This window comes from Coregonus lavaretus (assembly GCF_964263955.1).
Source record: "Coregonus lavaretus genome assembly, chromosome: 10".
NCBI lineage: Eukaryota > Metazoa > Chordata > Actinopteri > Salmoniformes > Salmonidae > Coregonus > Coregonus lavaretus.
Genome location: NC_139997.1, coordinates 8,142,855 through 8,159,742, shown reverse-complemented (window position 1 = coordinate 8,159,742; position 16,888 = coordinate 8,142,855). Strand labels below are relative to the sequence as shown.

Below are 16,888 nucleotides of genomic sequence, written 5' to 3'. Positions count from 1 at the left end.
ACAGTGAGGGGAAAAAAGTGATTTTGTATGTTTGCCCACTGACAAAGAAATTATCAGTCTATAATTTTAATGGTAGGTTTATTTGAACAGTGAGAGACAGAATAACAACAACAAAATCCAGAAAAGCGCATGTCTAAAATGTTATAAATTGATTTGCATTTTAATGAGGGAAATAAGTATTTGACCCCCTCTCAATCAGAAATATTTCTGGCTCCCAGGTGTATTTTATACAGGTAACGAGCTGAGATTAGGAGCACACTCTTAAATGGAGTGCTCCTAATCTCAGCTTGTTACCTGTATAAAAGACACCTGTCCACAGAAGCAATTAATCAATCAGATTCCAAACTATCCACCATGGCCAAGACCAAAGAGCTCTCCAAGGATGTCAGGGACAAGATTGTAGACCTACACAAGGCTCGAATGGGCTACAAGACCATCGCCAAGCAGCTTGGTGAGAAGGTGACAACAGTTGGTGCAATTATTCGCAAATGGAAGAAACACAAAAGAACTGTCAATCTCCCTCGGCCTGGGGCTCCATGCAAGATCTCACCTCGTGGAGTTGCAATGATCATGAGAACAGTGAGGAATTAGCCCAAAACTACACGGGAGGATCTTGTCAATGATCTCAAGGCAGCTGGGACCATAGTCACCAAGAAAACAATTGGTAACACACTACGCCGTGAAGGACTGAAATCCTGCAGCGCCCGCAAGGTCCCCCTGCTCAAGAAAGCACATATACAGGCCCGTCTGAAGTTTGCCAATGAACATCTGAATGATTCAGAGTCGAACTGGGTGAAAGTGTTGTGGTCAGATGAGACCAAAATCGAGCTCTTTGGCATCAACTCAACTCACCGTGTTTGGAGGAGGAGGAATGCTGCCTATGACCCCAAGAACACCATCCCCACTGTCAAACATGGAGGTGGAAACATTATGCTTTGGGGGTGTTTTTCTGCTAAGGGGACAGGACAACTTCACCGCATCAAAGGGACGATGGATGGGGCCATGTACCGTCAAATCTTTGAGAACCTCCTTCCCTCAGCCAGGACATTGAAAATGGGTCGTGGATGGGTATTCCAGCATGACAATGACCCAAAACACACTGCCAAGGCAACAAAGGAGTGGCTCAAGAAGAAGCACATTAAGGTCCTGGAGTGGCCTAGCCAGTCTCCAGACCTTAATCCCATAGAAAATTTACATTTTTTACATTTACGTCATTTAGCAGACGCTCTTATCCAGAGCGACTTAGTTATATATTTTTTATTATATATATTTTTTTCATACTGGACCCCCGTGGGAATCGAACCCACAACCCTGGCGTTGCAAACGCCATGCTCTACCAACTGAGCTACATCCCTGCCGGCCATTCCCTCCCCTACCCTGGACGACGCTGGGCCAATTGTGCGCCGCCCCATGGGTCTCCCGGTCGCAGCCGGCTACGACAGAGCCTGGATTCGAACCAGGATCTCTAGCGCCACTCGGGAGACTATAATCTGTGGAGGATTTTTGACATGCGTCTTTCTGGATTTTTTGTTGTTATTCTGTCTCTCACTGTTCAAATAAACCTACCATTAAAATTATAGACTGATCATGTCTTTGTCAGTGGGCAAACGTACAAAATCAGCAGGGGATCAAATACTTTTTTCCCTCACTGTATAGAAAGGTGTGTGCCTTTCCAAATTATTTACAATCAATTGAATTTACCACAGGTGGACTCCAATCATGTCATAGAAACATCTCAAGGATGATCAATGGAAACAGGATGCACCTGAGCTCAATTTCGAGTCTCATTGCAAAGGGTCTGATTACTTACGTAAATAATGTATTTGTTGATTTTAAATACATTTGCTAAAATCACTAAAAACCTGTTTTCGCTCTGTCATTATTGGGTATTGTGTGTAGACGAGGAAAAAAAAATATTTTATCAATTTTAGAGTAAGGCTGTAACGTAACAAAATGTGGAAAAAGGGAAGGGGTCACAATATTTTACGAGTGCTCTGTATATACCCTGCATGCAGGAAATCTGCTCGTTGATTCAGATCATAAATAGCTGGAACTTCATTCAGTCATAAACAGCAGTTCCAGAGGTTGACATATTGAATGACCTACTTACTGTCTGTGACATGAGAGTTGGATAGAAACGTTATGTTTTTAAGGGTACTGTCTGCTACTGCAGCTGCTCCAGCCCAAATTCATTTAGCAGAACCCAGGGGGCGTCACAAATGGCACCCTATTCCCTCTACATAGTTTACTACTTTTGACCAGAGCACTATGGGCTCTGGTCAGAAGCAGTGCACTATATAGGGAAAAGGGTGCCATTTGGGACGCAAACTATGTCTTTTAACGAGCTCCTGGGAGTAATCAAGATAGGTGGTCAATTTAATTCTAATTAATATTTTAAAGCCAGGCATATATTAACATTATCAAAGTGGACTAATTGCTGTGTATCCACAAAAGTTATTTTTCAAACATGCTTAAACTCTGGATCAGAACAGAGCAAATCGGAGATTTAAAGTTGATCTGATTCATAAAAATCTAATGGTTTCTTTCCATGAATTAGGCCAGTGAACTAGAGTCGTAGAGTATCTTGATTCCAGAGAGATAGATATGTACTCTACATTACACCATCAGGTCATCAATGAGCTTCAAACACTTTTCCCCTCTTTTTGTCGGTCGCTATTGAAACATAAACACTGCAACCAGTGCCCTCTATAAAACAGAACATGACACAGGCTTTGGAATTCATTAGTCTGATCAAGCTGATCGTTTCTGTTTGACGACCATGAAAAATACTCAGCCTTCAATACTGACTGTGCAGAGGTTTCCACCGAGGTCAAAATCTAATGTCCTAGGTAAGCAGGACAGATGTCAAATAACGATTATTCATGTTGATCATGACATGAGTTGATGAAATCAGCCCTTTACACTGCTGGAATAGGGAGACCTCATACAGCAGATATGCAGTGCATTCGGAAAGTATTCAGACCCCTTGACTTTTTCCACATTTTGTTACGTTACAGCCTTATTCTAAAATGGATTCTATTAATTTATTCCATCATCAATCTACACACAATTCCCCATAATGAAAAAGGAAAAACTGGTTTTTAGAAATTTGCAAATTTATAAAATAAAATAAACGGAAATATCACATTTATGTAAGTATTCAGACCCTTTACTCAGTACTTTGTTGAAACACCTTTAGCAGCGATTACAGCCTCGAGTCTTTTTGGGTATGATGCTACAAGCTTGGCACACCTGTATTTGGGGAGTTTCTCCCATTCTTCTCTGCAGATCCTCTCAAGCTCTGTCAGGTTGGATGGGGAGCCGCGCTGCACAGCTATATTCAGGTCTCTCCAGAGATGTTCAAGTCAGGTCTCTGGCTGGGCCACTCAAGGACATTCAGAGACCTTTTCCCTAGCAGTGAGATTGTATTGCCTTCAGTACTTGGCTCCATCCTCATCCTGAATTCCAGCCTGTTGAATTAGTGTGAATTAGTCCAATTTCTCTCTCCATTGTATTTTATCAGTCCCATGGTGCTGCCTTGGTTACCACACTGTAGAAATGTCAGGGGTTACTTGAAGTTACCTTGGCCAGTTTGTGCACTGACTGCACTCTGTGGCTTCATCTCAAATGGCACCCTATTGACCAGGGACCAGGGCCCAGTGCCTTCAGAAAGTATTCACACCCCCCCACACACAAGTCAATACATTTTAGAATCACCTTTGGCAGCGATTACAGCTGAGAGTCTTTCTGGGTAAGTCTTAAGGGCTTTCCACGCCTGGATTGTGCAACATTTGGCCATTATTCTTTTCAAAATTCTTCTGTCATTCAATATCTTTTTTTTCTTTCCTTTTTTTACCCATCTACAAATAGGTACCCTTCTTTGTGAAGTATTCAAAAAACCTCCCTGGTCAATGATATGAAGATGGCACCCACAGACATGGCAGCTCTGCTTCTAGCTCCTAAGCAACTTTGCAGTTTTTTTGTGTGTTATTTCTTACATTATTAGCCCAGAACGTGTTTTGTGTTATTACAGACAGCCGGAAATAACTTTTGGATATCAGAGCGGCGGTAACTCACCCACATTACCACCAGAAATACGACTTTCCCGAATTGGATCTTTTGTTCGTACACCCCAGGGCAATTGAACTTATCCCAGAGGCTGCTCCAAGACGCCGCCGGCGGAGAAGAGGTATTCGGATTAGACTTCTAGTCCGACTCAGGAGGCGTGCACACCATCCTCCGCTTCCAAGTATTTTACTCGCTAATGTTCAGTCCTTGGACAATAAAATCCAGAGAGACATCAGGGACTGTAACATACTCTGTTTCATGGAATCATGGCTCTCTCCGGATATACTGTCCCCGTCCATACAGCCAGCTGGGTTCTCAGTTCATCGCACAGACAGGAATAAAGAACTCTCTGGGAAGAAGAAAGGCGGTGTATGTCATGATTAACTACTAATGGTGTGATTTGTCATAACGTACAGGAACTCAAGTCCTTTTGTTCACCCGACCTAGAATATCTCACAATCAAATGTCGACCGTATTACCTCCCAAGAGAATTCTCTTCGGTTATAGTCACAGCCGTGTATATTCCCCCTCAAGCCGATACCACGACGGCCCTCAAGGAACCACACTGGCCTTTGTGCAAACTGGAAACCACATATCCTGAGGCCGCATTTATTGTAGCTGGGGATTTTAACAAAGCAAATTTGAGGAAAATGCTACCGAAGTTCTATCAAAACATTGCCTGTAGTACTCGCTCTACAAAAACTCTCGACCATTGTTACTCTCCCTTCCGTGATGACTACAAGGCCCTCCCCCGCCCTCCCTTAGGCAAATCAGATCAGGACTCCATTCTGCTCCTCCCTTCCTATAGGCAGAAACTCAAAACGGGAAGTACCCTTGCTAAGATCTATTCAACGCTGGTCTGACCAATCAGAATCCATGCTTCAAGATTGTTTTGATCACGCGGACTGGGATATGTTCCGGGTTGCCTCTGAGAATAACATTGATGTATACACGGACACGGTAATTTATAAATAAATCATCAGGAAGTGTATAAGGGATGTTGTTCCCACTGTGACTATTACAACCTACCCAAACCAAAAACCGTGGATAGATGGCAGCAGTCTCGCAAAACTGAAAGCGCGAACCACTGCATTTAACCACGGCAAGGTGACTGGGAATATGGTTGAATACAAACAGTGTAATTATTCCCTCCGTAAGGCAATCAAACAGGCAAAAACGTCAGTACAGAGACAAAGTGGAGTCACAATTCAACGGCTCAGACACGAGACGTATGTGGCAGGGTCTACAGACAATCATGGATTACAAAGGGAAAACCAGCCACGTTGCGGACACCGACGTCTTGCTCCCGGACAAGCTAAACACCTTCTTCGTCCGCTTTGAGGATAACACAGTACCACCGACGCGGTCCGCTCCCAAGGACTGTAGGCTATTGTTCTCTGTGGCCGACGTGAGTAAGACATTTAAGCGTGTTAACCTTCGCAAGGCTGCCGGTCCAGACAGTATCCCTAGCCACGTCCTCAGAGCATGCGCATACCAGCTGGCTGGATTTTTTACTGACGTATTCAATCTCTCCCTAACCCAGTCTGCTGTCCTCATTTGCTTCAAGATGTCCAACATTGTTCCTGTACCCAAGAAAGCAAAGGTAACTGAACTAAATGACTATCGCCCCGTAGCACTCACTTCTGTCATCATGAAGTGCTTTGAGAGGCTAGTTAAGGATCATATCACCTCAACTTACCCAACACACTAGACCCACATCAATTTTCATACCACCCCAATAGATCCACAGATGATGCAATCGCCATTGCACTGCACACTGCCCTATCCAATCTGGACAAGAGGAATACCTATGTAAGAATGCTGTTCATTGACTAGCTCAGCCTTTTACACCATAGTACCCTCCAAGCTCATCATTAAGCTCGGGGCTCTGGGTCTGAATCCTGCCCTGTGCAACTGGGTCCTGGACTTCCTGATGGGCAGCCCCCAGGTGGTGAAGGTAGGAAACAACACCTCCACTACGCTGATCCTCAACACAGGGGCCCCACAAGGGTGCGTGCTCAGCCCACTCCTGTACTCCCTGTTCACCCATGACTCCAGGGCCATGCACGCCACTAACTCAATCATCAAGGTTGCAGACAACACAACAGTAGTAGGCCTGATTACCAACAATGACAAGACAGCCTACAGGGAGGAGGTGAGGGCCCTGGCGGAGTGGTGCGAGGAAAATAACCTCTCCCTCAACGTCAACAAAACAAAGGAGCTGATTGTGGACTTCAGGAGACAACAGAGAGAGCACGCCCCTATTCACATCGACAGGACCGCAGTGGAGAAGGTGAAAAGCTTCAAGTTCCTCGCCGTACACATCACTGACAATCTGAAATGGTCCACCCACACAGACAGTGTGGTGAAAAAGGCGCAACAGTACCTCTTCAACCTCAGGAGCCTGAAGAAATTTGCCTTGGCCCCTAAGACCCTAACATACTTTTACAGATGTACAATTGAGAGCATCCTGTCGGGCTACACCGCCCGCAACCGCAGGGCTCTCCAGGGGGTGGTGCGGTCTGCCCAACGCATCACCTGGGACACACTGCCTACCCTCCAGGACACCTACAGCACCCAATGTCACAGGAAGGCCATCAAGGACATTAACCACCCGAGCCATGGCCTGTTCACCCCGTTTTCATCCAGAAGGCGAGGTCAGTACAGATGCATCAAAGCTGGGACCGAGAGACTGAAAAACAGCTTCTATTTCAAGGCCATCAGACAGTTAAATAGCCATCACTAGCCGGCTACCACCCGGTTACTCAACCCTGCACCTTAGAGGCTGCTGCCCTATGTACATAGACATGGAATCACTGGTCACTTTAAATGGAACATTAGTCACTTTAATAATGTTTACATACTGTTTTACTCATTTCATATGTATATACTGTACTGTACTGTATTTTAGTCAATGCCACTCAGACATTGCTCGTCCTAATACTTAATTTATATGTTAATTCCATTATTTTACTTTTAGATTTGTGTGTATTGTTGTGAATTGTTAGATACTACTGCACTGTTGGAGCTAGGAATACAAGCATTTCGCTACACCCGCAATAACATCTGCTAAATATGTGTATGTGACCAATAAAATGTGATTTGGTTGAATCTGTATTTGAAATTCACTGCTTGACTGAGTGACCTTACACATTTTAATTATCTGTGAGGTATACCGATGAGGTAGTCATTCAAATATCATGTTAAACACTATTATTGCACACCATGAGTCCATGCAACTTATTATGTGAGTTGTTAAGCACATTTTTACACCTGAACTTATTTAGGCTTGCCATAGCAAAGGGGTTGAATATTTATTGACTCAAGACATTTAAGCTTTTCATTAGTAATTAATTAGTCAACATTTCTAAACTTAATTCCACTTTTACATTATGGGGTATTGTGTGTGGGCGAGCAGTTTGCTGATGTCAACGTTGTGAACAGAGTGACCCATGGTGGCGGTGGGGTCATGGTACGTGAAGGCATAAGCTACTGACAATGAACACAATTGTATTTTATCGATGGCAATTTGAATGCACAGGGATACTATGACGAGATCCTGAGGCCCATTGTCATGCCATTCATCCACTGCCATCACCTCATGTTTCTGCATGATAATGCACAGCCCCATGTCGCAAGGATCTGTACACAATTCCTGGAAGCTGAAAATGTCCCAGTTCTTCCATGGCCTGCATACTCACCAGAAATGTCACCCGTTGAGCATGTTTGGGATGCTCTGGCTCGACATGTACGATAGCGTGTTCCAGTTCCCGCCAATATCCAGCAGCCATTGAAGAGGAGTGGGACAACATTCCACAGGCCACAATCAACAGCTTGAGCAACTCTATGCAATGGAGATGTGTCGCGCTACATGAGGCAAATGGTGGTCACACCAGATACTGTCAGGTTTTCTGATACACGCCCCTACTTTTTTTTTAAAGGTATCTGTGATGCATGTCTGTATTCCCAGTCATGTGAAATCCATAGATTTAGGGCCTAATGCATTTATTTCAATTGACTGATTTCCTTATATGAACTGTAACTCAGTAAAATCTTTGACATTGTTACATGTTGCGTTTATATTTTGGTCAGTGCAAAATTGCTTTTGAATTCTGTCATGGAAATACATTTATATCCTATTACCAAGCCTTTAGTTTTCTATGTGGACCAATTTATCTGTGAATTCTGAAAAGCTATCCAAGGATTGTTCCATAGGGCAAATGGAACCTCTACCAACTGATAATAATGACAGGTCTGGACAGTAGTGGCAGGGGATGGAGAGAGGGGTTCTGGATGTAAGAACGCCAACCACAGTCTCTTTTATAGATCAGAGTATCTCAAGCACGACCAAGGCCACAACATACTCATGAATGTCTCTCTCTTTCTCTCTCTCTGTTTCTCGCTCTCTGTTTCTCGCTCTCTCTCTCTCGCTCTCTCTCTCTCTCTCTCTCTCTTTCTCTCTCTCTGTCTGTCTCTCTCTCTCTCTCTCTCTCTCTCTGTCTCTCTGTCTCTCTGTCTCTCTCTCTCTCTCTCTCTCTCTCTCTCTCTCTCTCTCTCTCTCTGTCTCTCTGTCTCTCTGTCTCTCTGTCTCTCTCTCTCTCTCTCTCTCTCTCTCTCTCTCTCTCTCTCTCTAGGCTGCCAATGGCTACATCCTGCTGTTTGACGTGGTGGGAGGAGGAGAGGACAAGTATCTTTATGAGCCTGTTTATCCCAAGTGAGTACATAAATATTTATTTATTGTTCTCTCCACCCACTTCTCCCTCTTTTTCTCCAGGGACAAGGGTCAAAGGTTGAAATTCAAAATAGAACGATAAAGGTCAACTGAGGCAGGGGCTAAATGTTAAAGGATGAAGTTCAAAGGTTGAAGTTCTACAATGCTCACTCATAGCGTACTATAGGTCAATTGTTGTACTGCAAAGGTCAATGTTGTATTCATTCACTCACACCATAGGACAAACCCCACTGTACCTCCTGTCTACATGCTATGATAACTAGTGTACCAGTCAGTGGGCCTGAGGGATAGGTCGTACTGTAGTTCAGGACATAATTGCATGTTGAAAGCCTTGGCAAACGTCAGGACTAATTAGATTAACAATGAACGCTGTGGATGACTGTACAACACAGTGTGTTCCTCACCAGTCCTCTGAGCTGGACTGTTATAGCACAGGGCTGCGTGAGTGAGTGTTGGGGCGCGTGTACACAGTGGAAGAGAGGCTTTGCAGCCGGCCAGCTCTCTCTGCTCTTTGACAGAACACTAGGAGCTCCACAGCGAGCCCAGTCAATCAATCACATTTATTTATAAAGCCCATTTCACGTTAACAGGTGCATGCAAAGTGCGTTACCGTAACTGCTGTCATTTTCAGTCACAGAACCAAAGGGCTTTCCTCAGCCTCTGAGACTCTGGTCTTCTTTTGGCTGCAGGCCTTCAGTTAGCCTGAATATCAAACTTTCAAATGTTATTTGTCACACGCGCCGAATACAACCGGTGTAGACCTTACAGTGAAATGCTTACTTACAAGCCCTTAACCAACAATGCAGTTTTAAGAAAGAATACCAAAAAAAAAAGACAAATAAATACAATATAAAATAATACGAAATAAAAGTAACAAATAATTAAAGAGCAACAGTAAAAATAACAATAGCGAGGCTATATACAGGGGGTACCGGTACCGAGTCAATATGCGGGGGCACCGGTTAGTCGAGGTAATTGGGGTAATATGTACATGTAGGTAGAGTTATTAAAGTGACTGTGCATAGATAATAAACAAAGTAGCAGCAACCTAAAAGAGGGGTGGGGGGGGCAATGCAAATAGTCTGGGTAGTCATTTGATTAGTTGTTCAGGAGTCTTATGGCTTGGGGGTAGAAGCTGTTTAGAAGCCTCTTGGACCTAGACTTGGCGCTCCGGTACCGCTTGCCGTGCGGTAGCAGAGAGAACAGTCTGACTAGGGTGGCTGGAGTCTTTCACAATTTTTAGGGCCTTCCAATGACACTGCCTGGTATAGAGGTCCTGGATGGCAGGAAGCTTGGCCCCAGTGATGTACTGGGCCGTACGCACTACCCTCTGTAGTGCCTTGCGGTTGGAGGCCGAGCAGTTGCCATACCAGGCAGTGTCTTCACTGACATTTTCAACATGTCCCTGACTGAGTCTGTAATACCAACATGTTTCAAGCAGACCACCATAGTCCCCGTGCCCAAGAACTCTAAGATAACCTGCCTAAATGACTACCGACCCGTAGCACTGACGTCTGTAGCCATGAAGTGCTTTGAAAGACTGGTCATGGCTCACATCAACAGCATAATCCCAGAAACCCTGGACCCACTCCAATTTGCATACCGCCCCAACAGATCCACAGATGATGCAATCTCTATCGCACTCCACACTGCCCTTTCCCACCTGGACAAGAGGAACACCTACGTGAGAATGCTATTCATTGACTACAGCTCTGCATTCAACACCATAGTGCCCTCTAAGCTCATCACTAAGCTAAGGATCCTGGGACTAAACACCTCCCTCTGCAACTGGATCCTGGACTTCCTGACGGGCCGCCCCCAGGTGGTAAGGGTAGGTAACAACACATCTGCCACACTGATCCTCAACACGGGGGCCCCTCAGGGGTGCGTGCTCAGTCCCCTCCTGTACTCTCTGTTCACCCATGACTGCATGGCCAGGCACGACTCCAACACCATCATTAAGTTTGCCGACGACACAACAGTGGTAGGCCTGATCACCGACAACGATGAGACAGCCTATAGGGAGGAGGTCAGAGATCTGGCCGTGTGGTGCCAGGACAACAACCTCTCCCTCAACGTGACCAAGACAAAGGAGATGATTGTGGACTACAGGAAAAAAAAGAGGACTGAGCACGCCCCCATTCTCATCGACGGGGCTGTAGTGGAACAGGTTGAGAGCTTCAAGTTCCTTGGTGTCCACATCACCAACGAACTATCCTGGTCCAAACACACCAAGACAGTCGTGAAGAGGGCACGACAAAGCCTATTCCCCCTCAGGAGACTAAAAAGATTTGGCATGGGTCCTCAGATCCTCAAAAAATTCTACAGCTGCACCATCGAGAGCATCCTGACTGGTTGCATCACCGCCTGGTATGGCAACTGCTTGGCCTCTGACCGCAAGGCACTACAGAGGGTAGTGCGTACGGCCCAGTACATCACTGGGGCAAAGCTCCCTGCCATCCAGGACCTCTATACCAGGCGGTGTCAGAGGAAGGCCCTCAAAATTGTCAAAGACTCCAGCCACCCTAGTCATAGACTGTTCTCTCTGCTACCGCACGGCAAGCGGTACCGGAGTGCCAAGTCTAGGTCCAAAAGACTTCTCAACAGCTTCTACCCCCAAGCCATAAGACTCCTGAACAGCTAATCATGGCTACCCGGACTATTTGCACTGCCCCCCCACCCCACCCTTTTTACGCTGCTGCTACTCTGTTAAGTATTTATGCATAGTCACTTTAACTCTACCCACATGTACATATTACCTCAACTACCTCAACTAGCCGGTGCCCCCGCACATTGACTATGCAACGGTACCCCCCTGTATATATAGCCTCCCTACTGTCACTTTATTTTACTGTATATATAGCCTCCCTACTGTCACTTTATTTTACTTCTGCTCTTTTTTTTCTCAACACTTTTTTTTTGTTGTTGTTTTATTCTTACTTTTTTTGTTTAAAATAAATGCACTGTTGGTTAAGGGCTGTAAGTAAGCATTTCACTGTAATGTCTGCACCTGTTGTATTCGGCGCATGTGACCAATAAAATTTGATTTGATTTGATTTGATTTGATGCAATCAGTCAGGATGCTCTCGATGTAGAACCTTTTGAGGATCTGAGGACCCAGGCCAAATCTTTTCAGTCTCCTTTGGGGGAATAGGTTTTGTCGTGCCCTCTTCACGACTGTCTTGGTGTGCTTGGACCATGTTAGTTTGTTGGCGATGTGGACACCAAGGAACTTTAAGCTCTCAACCTGCTCCACTACAGCCCCGTCATTGAGAATGGGGCGTGCTCGGTCCTCTTCTTTTTCTTGTAGTCCACATTCATCTCCTTTGTCTTGATCACGTTGAGGGAGAGGTTGTTGTCCTGGCACCACACGGCCAGGTCTCTGACCTCCTCCTTATAGGCTGTCTCATCGTTGTCGGTGATCAGGTCTACCACTGTTGTGTCATCGGCAAACTTAATGATTGTGTTGGAGTCGTGCCTGGCCATGCAGTCATGAGTGAACAGGGAGTACAGGAGGGGACTGAGCACACACCCCTGAGGGGCCCCTGTGTCAGCGTGGCGGATGTGTTGTTACCTACCCTTACCACCTGGGGGCGGGCCGTCAGGAAGTCCAGGATCCAGTTGCAGAGGGAGGTGTTTAGTCCCAGGGTCCTTAGCTTAGTGATGAGCTTTGAGGACACTATGGTGTTGAACGCTGAGCTGTAGTCAATGAATAGCATTCTCACATAGGTGTTCCTTTTGTCCAGGTGTGAAAGGGCAGTGTGGAGCGCAATAGAGATTGCATCATCTGTGGATCTGTTGGGGTGATATGCAAATTGGAGTGGGTCTAGGGTTTCTGGGATAATGGTGTTGATGTGAGCCATGACCAGCCTTTCAAAGCACTTCATGGCTACAGACGTGAGTGCTACGGGTTGGTAGTCATTTAGGCAGGTTACCTTAGTGTTCTTGGGCAGAGGGACTATGGTGGTCTGCTTGACACATGTTGGTATTACAGACTCAGACAGGGAGAGGTTGAAAATGTCAGTGAAGACACTTGCCAGTTGGTCAGCGCATGCTCGGAGTACACGTCCTGGTAATCCGTCTGGCCCTGCGGCCTTGTGAATGTTGACCTGTTTAAAGGTCTTACTCACATCGGCTACGGAGAGCGTGATCACACAGTCATCCAGAACAGCTGATGCTCTCATGCATGTTTCAGTGTTACTTGCCTCGAAGCGAGCATAGAGTTAATTTAGCTCGTCTGGTAGGCTCGTGTCACTGGGCAGCTCGCGGCTGTGCTTCCCTTTGTAGTCTGTAATAGTTTGCAAGCCCTGCCACATCTGACGAGCGTCGGAGCCAGTGTAGTACGATTCGATCTTAGTCCTGTATTGACGCTTTGCCTGTTTGATGGTTTGTCGGAGGGCATAGCGGGATTTCTTATAAGCTTCCGGGTTAGAGTCCTGCTCCTTGAAAGTGGCTGCTCTACCCTTTAGCTCAGTGTGGATGTTGCTTGTAATCCATGGCTTCTGGTTGGGGTATGTACGTACAGTCACTGTGGGGACGACGTCATCGATGCACTTATTGATGAAGCCAGTGACTGATGTGGTGTACTCCTCAATGCCATCGGAAGAATCCCGGAACATATTCCAGTCTGTGCTAGCAAAACAGTCCTGTAGCTTAGCATCTGCTTCATCTGACCACTTTTTTATTGACCGAGTCACTGGTGCTTCCTGCTTTAGTTTTTGCTTGTAAGCACGAATCAGGAGGATAGAATTATGGTCAGATTTGCCAAATGGACGGTGAGGGAGAGCTTTGTACGCGTCTCTGTGTGTGGAGTAAAGGTGGTCTAGAGGTTTTTTACCTCTGGTTGCACATTTAACATGCTGGTAGAAATGAGGTAAAACGGATGTAACTTTCCCTGCTTTAAAGTCCCCGGCCACTAGGAGCGCCACCTCTGGATGAGCGTTTTCCTGTTTGCTTATGGCCGTATGCAGTTCATTGAGTGCGGTCTTAGTGCCAGCATCGGTTTGTGGTGGTAAATCGACAGCTACGAAGAATATAGATGGAAATTATCTTGGTAGATAGTGTGGTCTACAGCTTATCATGAGATACGCTACCTCAGGCGAGCAAAACCTCGAGACTTCCTTACATATCATGCACCAGCTGTTGTTTACAAATATACATAGATCGCCACCCCTTGTCTTACCAGAGGCTGCTGTTCTATCCTGCCGATACAGTGTATAACCCGCCAGCTGTATGTTATTCATGTCATCGTTCAGCCACGACTCGGTGAAACACAAGATATTACCGTTTTTAATGTCCCGTTGGTAGGATATTCTTGCCTGTAGTTCGTCCATTTTATTATCAAGCAATTGTAAATTGGCCAATAGTATCGACAGTAAAGGCAGATTAGCTACTCGTCGCCGGCTCCTTACCAGGCACCACGATCTCCTTCATAAGAAACGGTAGCAGCAACATTATGTACAAAATTAGTTACAAACAATGCGAAAAAACACACAAAATAGCACGGTTGGTTAAGAGTCCATAAAACGGCAGCCATCCCCTCCGGCACCATCATACAGTTAGCCTGTACATGTGGTTCATATCAAACCTTCAGTTAGCCTGTACATGTGGTTCATATCAGATCTTCAGTTAGCCTGTACATGTGGTTCATATCAAACCTTCAGTTAGCCTGTACATGTGGTTCATATCAAACCTTCAGTTAGCCTGTACAGGTGGTTCATATCAGATCTTCAGTTAGCCTGTACATGTGGTTCATATCAGATCTTCAGTTAGCCTGTACATGTGGTTCATATCAAACCTTCAGTTAGCCTGTACATGTGGTTCATATCAGATCTTCAGTTAGCCTGTACAGGTGGTTCATATCAGATCTTCAGTTAGCCTGTACATGTGGTTCATATCAGATCTTCAGTTAGCCTGTACATGTGGTTCATATCAAACCTTCAGTTAGCCTGTACATGTGGTTCATATCAGATCTTCAGTTAGCCTGTACAGGTGGTTCATATCAGATCTTCAGTTAGCCTGTACAGGTGGTTCATATCAGATCTTCAGTTAGCCTGTACAGGTGGTTCATATCAGATCTTCAGTTAGCCTGTACATGTGGTTCATATCAGATCTTCAGTTAGCCTGTACAGGTGGTTCATATCAGATCTTCAGTTAGCCTGTACAGGTGGTTCATATCAGATCTTCAGTTAGCCTGTACAGGTGGTTCATATCAGATCTTCAGTTAGCCTGTACAGGTGGTTCATATCAGATCTTCAGTTAGCCTGTACATGTGGTTCATATCAGATCTTCAGTTAGCCTGTACATGTGGTTCATATCAGATCTTCAGTTAGCCTGTACAGGTGGTTCATATCAGATCTTCAGTTAGCCTGTACAGGTGGTTCATATCAGACCTAGACCACTATCTCACATGTACATAAACCAATAAAGCCATGAAGTACAGTAGAGTATTTAAGGAGATAAAGCCATGAAGTACAGTAGAGTATTTAAGGAGATAAAGCCATGAAGTAGCTGAGATTTAGGCCAAACAAGCTATACAGTAGAGATGTACTGTAGGAGTAGAGGAGGTTTACAGTAGAGATGTACTGTAGGAGTAGAGGAGGTTTACAGTAGAGATGTACTGTAGGAGTAGAGGAGGTTTACAGTAGAGATGTACTGTAGGAGTAGAGGAGGTTTACAGTAGAGATGTACTGTAGGAGTAGAGGAGGTTTACAGTAGAGATGTACTGTAGGAGTAGAGGAGGTTTACAGTAGAGATGTACTATAGGAGTAGAGGAGGTTTACAGTAGAGATGTACTGTAGGAGTAGAGGAGGTTTACAGTAGAGATGTACTATAGGAGTAGAGGAGGTTTACAGTAGAGATGTACTGTAGGAGTAGAGGAGGTTTACAGTAGAGATGTACTGTAGGAGTAGAGGAGGTTTACAGTAGAGATGTACTGTAGGAGTAGAGGAGGTTTACAGTAGAGATGTACTATAGGAGTAGAGGAGGTTTACAGTAGAGATGTACTGTAGGAGTAGAGGAGGTTTACAATAGAGATGTACTGTAGGAGTAGAGGAGGTTTACAGTAGAGATGTACTATAGGAGTAGAGGAGGTTTACAGTAGAGATGTACTGTAGGAGTAGAGGAGGTTTACAATAGAGATGTACTGTAGGAGTAGAGGAGGTTTACAGTAGAGATGTACTGTAGGAGTAGAGGAGGTTTACAGTAGAGGAGGTTTACTGTAGCTTTCTGAGGGCTGATCAGTGTGATACCAGCAGAACAGCAACACTCAGCCTTTATGGAAGATTCTGTGTGTCCGTGTGAGTGAGTGAGCGAGAGTTCCAATGAGGACATGCCTGTACACAGACCTACCACCCCCACCCCCCCACCCCCCCCCCCATCACAAAGCCTCTGGTCCACTCTGTGCTACCAGTCACCACATCAAAGCATTGTCAGGGAATCTTGACCAAGCCTGGACTTGTTGAGGGAGGAGGCAGATGTACTAAACACAACCCTCACTGTGCCTGCTGGCGTTTGGCCTCGTTCGTGCTTAGATCCTAGTGACGCTATTGTTTGACTAACCCAGCCTTTTCCCCCTGTTGATTTAGACTTGATAAGGTAAAACAGATCCGTGAACCCTGTGTACCCTCCTTACCTCTGCCACATGCACATCCTCATTGTGTGTGTGTTTACAGAGGGAGTCCTCGTGTTAAGGTCACCCCAGCTTATAAAGAGGAGCAGTGTGCCCCCGCTCTCAGCCTGGAGATGAAGAGACCCATAGACCTGGAGGCACCCATCACCAGGTAGGACAGTCTAACACACACACACACACACACACACACACACACACACACACACACACACGTAAACACACACACACATACATACACACCTACACACAAATCACACATACACAACTCACACTCAAACACCAACTGGACACTGAAGTGTGTTTAGTTTGCAAGTAATCACTGGTCTAGTTTTTGCCCATCATAAATCTAGTTAGTTTTCCATTCTGGACTGGTGTATTCTGGACTGGTGCATGGTACTTCCTTCAGTCACTGTGTACATTTATGTGCTGAATAGATTTCATACTCCTCTTCCCAAACC

At 45.3% G+C, this 16,888-nt stretch overlaps 1 protein-coding gene across 1 annotated transcript in view; it reads left to right on the top strand.

Annotated features, from left to right (window-relative positions):
• LOC311136446 (guanine nucleotide exchange factor subunit RIC1-like) overlaps positions 1-16,888 on the top strand; it is an 86,359-nt gene that overhangs the window by 33,513 nt on the left and 35,958 nt on the right. Inside the window, exons 3-4 of the mRNA XM_084170574.1 lie at positions 8,703-8,782; positions 16,474-16,581. Of these exons, the coding sequence (XP_084026700.1) occupies positions 8,703-8,782; positions 16,474-16,581 (188 nt within the window). The remainder of the gene's footprint in view (positions 1-8,702; positions 8,783-16,473; positions 16,582-16,888) is intronic.